Raw genomic sequence first — 8,165 nt, 5'->3', positions numbered from 1 at the left:
TAGGGATGGGCATGTGAGCATGCAGGTCTGGGCATATGAGATGTAGCTGTTGCTCTAGGGATGGGCATGTGAGCATGCAGGTCTGGTAGAGGAGATGTAGCTGGTGTTCTAGGGATGGGCATGTGAGCATGCAGGTCTGAGCAGATGAGATGTAGCTGTTGTTCTAGGGATGGTGGTGTGAGCATGCAGGTCTGGCAGATGAGATGTAGCTGGTGTTCTAGGGATGGTGGTGTGAGCATGCAGGTCTGGGCAGGTGAGATGTAGCTGGTGTTCTAGGGATGGGCATGTGAGCATGCAGGTCTGGTAGAGGAGATGTAGCTGGTGTTCTAGGGATGGGCATGTGAGCATGCTGGTCTGGTAGAGGAGATGTAGCTGGTGTTCTAGGGATGGGCATGTGAGCATGCAGGTCTGGTAGAGGAGATGTAGCTGTTGTTCTAGGGATGGGCATGTGAGCATGCAGGTCTGGTAGAGGAGATGTAGCTGTTGTTCTAGGGATGGGCATGTGAGCATGCAGGTCTGAGCAGATGAGATGTAGCTGGTTGTTCTAGGGATGGGCATGTGAGCATGCAGGTCTGAGCAGATGAGATGTAGCTGGTTGTTCTAGGGATGGGCATGTGAGCATGCAGGTCTGGGCATATGAGATGTAGCTGTTGTTCTAGGGATGGGCATGTGAGCATGCAGGTCTGGTAGAGGAGATGTAGCTGGTGTTCTAGGGATGGGCATGTGAGCATGCAGGTCTGGGCATATGAGATGTAGCTGTTGCTCTAGGGATGGGCATGTGAGCATGCAGGTCTGGTAGAGGAGATGTAGCTGGTGTTCTAGGGATGGGCATGTGAGCATGCAGGTCTGAGCAGATGAGATGTAGCTGTTGTTCTAGGGATGGTGGTGTGAGCATGCAGGTCTGGCAGATGAGATGTAGCTGGTGTTCTAGGGATGGTGGTGTGAGCATGCAGGTCTGGGCAGGTGAGATGTAGCTGGTGTTCTAGGGATGGGCATGTGAGCATGCAGGTCTGGTAGAGGAGATGTAGCTGGTGTTCTAGGGATGGGCATGTGAGCATGCTGGTCTGGTAGAGGAGATGTAGCTGGTGTTCTAGGGATGGGCATGTGAGCATGCAGGTCTGGTAGAGGAGATGTAGCTGTTGTTCTAGGGATGGGCATGTGAGCATGCAGGTCTGGTAGAGGAGATGTAGCTGTTGTTCTAGGGATGGGCATGTGAGCAGGGCAGGTCTGAGCAGATGAGATGTAGCTGTTGTTCTAGGGATGGTGGTGTGAGCATGCAGGTCTGGTAGAGGAGATGTAGCTGGTGTTCTAGGGATGGTGGTGTGAGCATGCAGGTCTGGCAGATGAGATGTAGCTGGTGTTCTAGGGATGGGCATGTGAGCATGCAGGTCTGGCAGATGAGATGTAGCTGGTGTTCTAGGGATGGGCATGTGAGCATGCAGGTCTGGTAGAGGAGATGTAGCTGCTGTTCTAGGGATGGTGGTGTGAGCATGCAGGTCTGAGCAGGTGAGATGTAGCTGGTGTTCTAGGGATGGGCATGTGAGCATGCAGGTCTGGTAGAGGAGATGTAGCTGGTGTTCTAGGGATGGGCAGGTGAGATGTAGCTGGTGTTCTAGGGATGGGCATGTGAGCATGCAGGTCTGGGCAGATGAGATGTAGCTGGTGTTCTAGGGATGGGCATGTGAGCATGCAGGTCTGGGCAGATGAGATGTAGCTGTTGTTCTAGGGATGGTGGTGTGAGCATGCAGGTCTGAGCAGATGAGATGTAGCTGGTGTTCTAGGGATGGGCATGTGAGCATGCAGGTCTGAGCAGATGAGATGTAGCTGGTTGTTCTAGGGATGGGCATGTGAGCATGCAGGTCTGGTAGAGGAGATGTAGCTGGTGTTCTAGGGATGGGCATGTGAGCATGCAGGTCTGGGCAGGTGAGATGTAGCTGTTGATCTAGGGATGGGCATGTGAGCATGCAGGTCTGGTAGAGGAGATGTAGCTGGTGTTCTAGGGATGGGCATGTGAGCATGCAGGTCTGGGCAGGTGAGATGTAGCTGTTGATCTAGGGATGGGCATGTGAGCATGCAGGTCTGGTAGAGGAGATGTAGCTGGTGTTCTAGGGATGGGCATGTGAGCATGCAGGTCTGGGCATATGAGATGTAGCTGTTGCTCTAGGGATGGGCATGTGAGCATGCAGGTCTGGTAGAGGAGATGTAGCTGGTGTTCTAGGGATGGGCATGTGAGCATGCAGGTCTGGTAGAGGAGATGTAGCTGGTGTTCTAGGGATGGGCATGTGAGCATGCAGGTCTGGTAGAGGAGATGTAGCTGGTGTTCTAGGGATGGGCATGTGAGCATGCAGGTCTGGGCAGGTGAGATGTAGCTGGTGTTCTAGGGATGGTGGTGTGAGCATGCAGGTCTGAGCAGAGGAGATGTAGCTGGTGTCCTAGGGATGGTGGTGTGAGCATGCAGGTCTGGGCAGAGGAGATGTAGTTGGTGTTCTAGGGATGGGCATGTGAGCATGCAGGTCTGGTAGAGGAGATGTAGCTGGTGTTCTAGGGATGGGCATGTGAGCATGCAGGTCTGGTAGAGGAGATGTAGCTGGTGTTCTAGGGATGGGCATGTGAGCATGCAGGTCTGGTAGAGGAGATGTAGCTGGTGTTCTAGGGATGGGCATGTGAGCATGCAGGTCTGAGCAGAGGAGATGTAGCTGGTGTTCTAGGGATGGGCATGTGAGCATGCTGGTTTGGTAGAGGAGGTGTAGATGGTGTTCTAGGGATGGGCATGTGAGCATGCAGGTCTGAGCAGAGGAGATGTAGTTGTTGTTTGTGTGCGTCTGTAAATGGTTGTTCATATGTATACGTTTGTATTTGTTGTGGGAATAAAATCTATATTTTAATCATATTTAATAAAAAATATGATACAAAAAATAGTTCAGAATTGTTCCTGTAATTCACCTGCTTAGGAGGTTAGGAAGACCTCAAAGAGGCTGGCGACTGAGTGCATACGGTAGAAGATTCCGAAAGGAAGTCCGATATTCACAACAGCCACCCACATGGTGAACTCGTAAAACTCTGCTCCAATCGTGTTGTCAAACTGAGGGCGGGCGCCAAACGCCGGCATGATCCAGAGCTGTCAATGGAAACAGAGTAAGGATGTTCAGTCCAATCTTTCACCTTAAACATACAAGTTACCATCATACTCTACTGTGATGTAGTGTACTGCACAAATAACCAGTAACCCCGTTTGGCTCATGAGCAAGTTATGAAAACATATATTTGTTTTACTTTAAATGATGATTCAGCAGTTTCATCTTATTTTCGACGTACCTAGGGTGTTGAAGTTTTATCCAAATGTTTCTCCCCAATTTCGTGGTATCCAATTGGCAGTTCCAGTCTTGTCCCATCGCTGCAACTCCCGTGCGGACTCGGGAGAGGCGAAGAACGAGAGCCGTACTGTCACGACTCCTACCGAAGGTGGCTCCCCTTCCTGTTCGGGTGGCGCTCGGCGGTCGTTGTCACCAGCCTACTAGCTGCTACTGACTTTTTCCTCGCCCTCCTTATTTGTTTAGTGGTTACACCTGTTTGTGGTTAGGGTGATTAGTGGGGCTTTATTACCCAGCAGCCCGGCCTGCTGGGTGTGCGGGATTGTTTTGTGTACAGGTTGTACATGCTTGTGTGTCACGGATAGTGTACGTTGTCTTTTGGATTATTTTGTTCTCGTTAATGTGTTGGAGCATTTACTTGGAGTGGCGTCGTGTTCACCTACGTGTGATTAAATTAGTACGCTACTCTGAACTCTCTGTCTCCTGCGTCTGCCTCCTTCCTCCACTACACCCCGGGCATTACACGTACGTCCTCCAAAACACAACCCAGCCAAGCAACACTGCCTCTTGACACAACGCCCGCTTAACCCGGAAGCCAGCCGCACCAATGTGTCGGAGGAAACACCGTACACCTGGCGACCGTGTCAGCGTGCACTGCACCCAGCCCGCCACAGGAGTCGCTAGTGCGCGATGGGACAAGAGCTCCCTGCCGGCCAAACCCAGACAACGCTGGGCCAATTGTGCGCAGCCCTATTAGTCTCCTGGTCGCGGCCAGCTGCCACAGAGCCTGGACACAAACCAGGATCTCTAGTAGCACAGCTAGCACTGTGATGCAGTGACTTAGACCACTGCACCCCTCAGGAGGCCCTAGTTTATCCAAACTTAATAAAAACTGTTTTGGATGAAAGGACAACATCCTAGGTTAACAAGCCCTTTAAAAGAGCCATTTTGAAAAGGACTGGTGGGTACTCAGTAGGCTACTCACAAGGATGTTGCAGAGCAGCAGAAATGCACAGATCTCCTTCAGGGCTCTCCTCTTCCATGTCAGCCTATGGCGTTGAGGCAGGGGGGAACCAGAAGGAGCAGAAGGAGCAACATGCATACTGTGAACTGTGAGGGCCGGGGACGTCTTGGTCTCCATGAATGTCCCTGGGAGGTTGTGTATGTCTCTATGGGCTTGGGCTTGAAGGACGTATGGGTTTGTGAATACAGAGGCCTGGTGCATGTCTTCGTGGAAGGGCTCGCGATGCAGGCCCTCGATGATGAAGATGTTCTGCAGGCAGAGCTGGATCACAGTGAGCAGGGAGACAGCCAGGTTGAGAGCGTTGAGGTGGCCCTCGGCCCCCGTTGCCACCACAGCCACGATGGTGAAATAACAGATGGTGAACTGTCCGATTGAGGCGCCGATCAGCAAGCCTACATCCAGGCTCCGTGTGGGGTTCTTCCCCGACACGTGGTCCCTCTGGTCCAGCCGGTAGATGGCGCAACCAGCCACGGTCGAGACGGTCATGAGCGTCACAGCCACCGTGTTCATCACGTAGTGTATCATCAGCACCGTGTCACGTTTCTCCGGGTCCCCCTTCTCCACGTCCACCTCGTAGATGATGAAGGTTCCCAGGCCCGCCCCCAGCATGACCAGCCCGACCGCAGGCCCCACCAGCACGTCCTTCAAGCGGAAATGGAGCGAGTGGTGGTTGTGCTCATCTACCAGGCGGCCCACGTTCTTCCACATGACGTAGGCCATGGCCGAGGCAAACAGGCTGTACTCGATGTTGAAGGGGTACAGGTAGTAATAGGCCTTCTCTAAGACTGCACAGGCAGAGTGGCTGCAGTTACAGCTGCTGTATCCGCCAGGGGCTGAAATTAAATGAAAGATGAGCTTTATTGTTTGACTTGTGAGGTGATGTTTTATTATGTTGGTTTGTTTGTTTTGTTCTTACAGTATTTCATGGTTGGGGGCAATTCTATTTCAATTCAGTAAATTCAGAATATAAACTGTACATTTCTATGTATTTTATTTTTGTGAACCTTCATTTAAACAAGGAATTCCCATTTCAGTTTACATACTGAATTGAAATGGAATTGAACCCAACCCTGCAGTATTTTCATTCGATTTTCTAGAGAGAAGATTCAACAACACAATATTCTCCACCTCTGATGTCATAGGAATGTGTGCTGTTGCCGTCCTCTGGTGGAACAACAGTCTGGTGTAGGGACTCCTCTGTGACTGCTGCCATCCACAACATCAGATTGGTAGACAGAGTCAACATCAGCCCACAGCTTCAAGAGGGAAACACAGGAGTTCAGAACAGAATAGAATACTTTCTATGTTTATATCCTACTTAATTCTGTAAGAATAGAATATAACAGAATATAATAGAATAGACTTTATGCTTTCCAAGGGGAATGTTAAATGTTCAACCATCAATTTACATAATTAAATCGTAATAAATCATCAGTTATACAGTAGCAGTTAGTGACGCTCACCGAGTTATGTTCCGTTGTAGCTGTACACAGTCTTTAGCGTGGAGCCAGAGGAAGTATGTCTGAAAAAGATACAATTATCACCTATACTTGCATTTTTCTCACCAGCCAAATCCCTCAGTGGTTTCCTTAATGTCATATCACCTAATGGAAGGTCCATTTGAGATGTCTGAACTTGTGTTCTTACCTGGACAAGTATGAACACAGCTTGTAGGACAGGGAACACTATCTTCACAGCAGAGTCACAATGCAGGTAGCCTACGTAGTTAGCAATCTTAAACACGTCCATAATCAGACTGCATATGCCAAACAGCACCAGTCCACCTAGAGAGAAAACACAATGAAATCCAATTAGGAACACTCATTCAATAATCACACTCATTCAAGACAATGGGTGAATGTAAAACTTTGTCTAGTTATAGTAAATTATATCCTACTGGAATAGAACTCTTCCCCAATCAAAAGAGAGATGATTTATGTCCAGTGACTTTAACAGAAAGAAATATTATTAAATGGATACTCCGGCATTTTGGCAATGAGGCCCTTTATCTACTTCAATCAATCAATCACATGTATTTATAAAGCCCTCTTTACATCAGCAGATGTCACAAAGTGCTGAACAGAAAACCAGTCTAAAACCCCAAACAGCAAGCAATGCAGATGTAGAAGCACATGGCTAGGAAAAACTCCCTAGCAAGGCAGGAACCTAGGAAGAAATCTGGAGTGGAACCAGGCTCTGAGGGGTGGCCAGTCCTCTTCTGGCTGTGCTGGGTGGAGATTATAAGAGTACATGGCCATGAATGATAGATTGTTCTTCAACATGTTAAAACGTTCATAGATGACCAGCATGGTCAAATAATATTCACAGTGGTTGTAAAGGGTGCAACAGGTCAGTACCTCAGGAGTAAATGTCAGTTGGCGTTTCATAGCCGAACATTCAGAGTTCGAGACAGCAGGTGCGGTAGAGAGAGAGAGAGAGAGAGAGAGAGAGAGAGAGAGAGAGAGAGAGAGAGAGAGAGAGAGAGAGAGAGAGAGAGAGAGAGAGAGAGAGAGAGTGTGAGTGAGTGAGTTGAAAGCAGCAGGCCAGGGCCAACTACTTCCCCGGAGTCAGATGAACTCTTGGATACCATGTCCAGTGATTTTAACAGAAAGAGAGATTATTAATTTCCAGTGATTTTCAGGGAAAAAACTAAAACTGTGAAAATGTAGCAGCTGTAGAACCAGAAGATCAGAAAAACATGTGTCTTCTCTTACCCCTGAGCCACACAGGCCCGGCATGGCTATCCTTGTAGAGCACGGCGTGATTTTCCCTGGATGTGTAGATGGTGTAGTACAGCATCCAGGCAGTGGTGAGGATGACGAGGACGATGAGGAAGATCTGCAGGTTGATGGTGTTGATCTTGACGTTGTTGAAGACACTGCCACTGACCAGAGCAATACCTAGGATCAGGACGTTGACCGTGATGATGCTAGAGAGTAGCCAGCTGCGGTTACGGCCCCTCTCCCTCACCGTGCCCCTGCTGGTCGAGAGGACGTCGCTCCCCCTCCTCATACTCCCCGCCTGGACTCCCAAGTGGATGGAACACCGGGTGGAGGGGAGGGTGGGCGGGGGGGATATGTAGCCCTCCTCAACCGCCATCTCAGCTTCAGATGTCATCTTGCTGGATTCACATGAAAAGAAGCCAAAGGTCAAGTGAATGATGTTTCTCATTCTGTAAAGATCTAGTCCACAGTTTGTTTGTGGTTTATTACAATCCAAGCTCGCTCTGTTCAAAATGTCCTATCCTATCCAAAAGGTAGAAGATCTAATGAGTTCAGAAAGTATGTCTGTACTGATCAGAGTTGTGTGAACACCTAACCGTCCACTCAAAGGCTCTGCCTGTATAAGGAGGTCCCTCCTTCCCGTAACCCAGCTTCTAACCTCATTTCATCATCAATGTCAACCCCATCAGTGATATGACATTGTTTATCATCAGAAGCAGTGCCCGCCCATCATGCTCCTGCTGTAACGATAGACCACGAGGGATACGAACGATAGACCACAATGGGGGGTAATTTCCAATTACACATTAACACAGGAACCAGCATCACCCTTCCTGTCCTGGAGTGGTTTAACAGAGCTGGAATGTCGGCTTCATTATATGATGGGGCCATAAAGGCCGCTAGGGACAATAGCTCATCTGTTCACCCCCTTTCTTTACGACTCTGAATGGCCCTGAGGTTGACAGGAAATCTAAGACAGACACCTTAGGCAAATCAGCTGACCACCTTGATTATCCCTATAAATTACATAACTTGTTTAGAGACGTCAGATCAAGTTTTTGCGAGGCACGGCCACACCCGTTAAATGAATGATCCTGAGTGGGGCAG

The 8,165-nt window shown here is 49.2% G+C and overlaps 1 protein-coding gene across 1 annotated transcript; it reads right to left on the bottom strand.

The window, feature by feature from the left end:
• Nucleotides 1–2,947: 2,947 nt before the first annotated feature.
• On the bottom strand, nucleotides 2,948–7,452 carry LOC120044161 (proton channel OTOP2-like). Its single transcript, XM_038988742.1, has 6 exons — nucleotides 7,050–7,452; nucleotides 5,983–6,119; nucleotides 5,799–5,857; nucleotides 5,464–5,591; nucleotides 4,297–5,168; nucleotides 2,948–3,118 (listed from the first exon to the last, which is right to left on the bottom strand). Exons 1-6 carry the CDS (start codon nucleotides 7,450–7,452, stop codon nucleotides 2,948–2,950), a joined length of 1,770 nt encoding a protein of 589 aa, XP_038844670.1.
• Nucleotides 7,453–8,165: the final 713 nt, after the last annotated feature.

This window comes from Salvelinus namaycush, chromosome 3 (genome assembly GCF_016432855.1).
Source record: "Salvelinus namaycush isolate Seneca chromosome 3, SaNama_1.0, whole genome shotgun sequence".
NCBI classification, from domain to species: Eukaryota; Metazoa; Chordata; class Actinopteri; order Salmoniformes; family Salmonidae; genus Salvelinus; species Salvelinus namaycush.
Note: the sequence above shows the minus strand (reverse complement) of the source record. Positions and strands in the feature narration are given on the sequence as shown.

Bases quoted from the DNA above. Each gene is read 5' to 3' on its own strand.
- LOC120044161 (XM_038988742.1), bottom strand. From the start codon at position 7,452: ATGACATCTGAAGCTGAGATGGCGGTTGAGGAGGGCTACATATCCCCC. The intron at 6,120-7,049 runs GTAAGAGAAGAC...TTTTCTCTCTAG, and splicing joins CGGGCCTGTGTGGCTCAGGG to GTGGACTGGTGCTGTTTGGC. The intron at 5,592-5,798 runs GTGAGCGTCACT...TCCCTCTTGAAG, and splicing joins CTACAACGGAACATAACTCG to CTGTGGGCTGATGTTGACTC.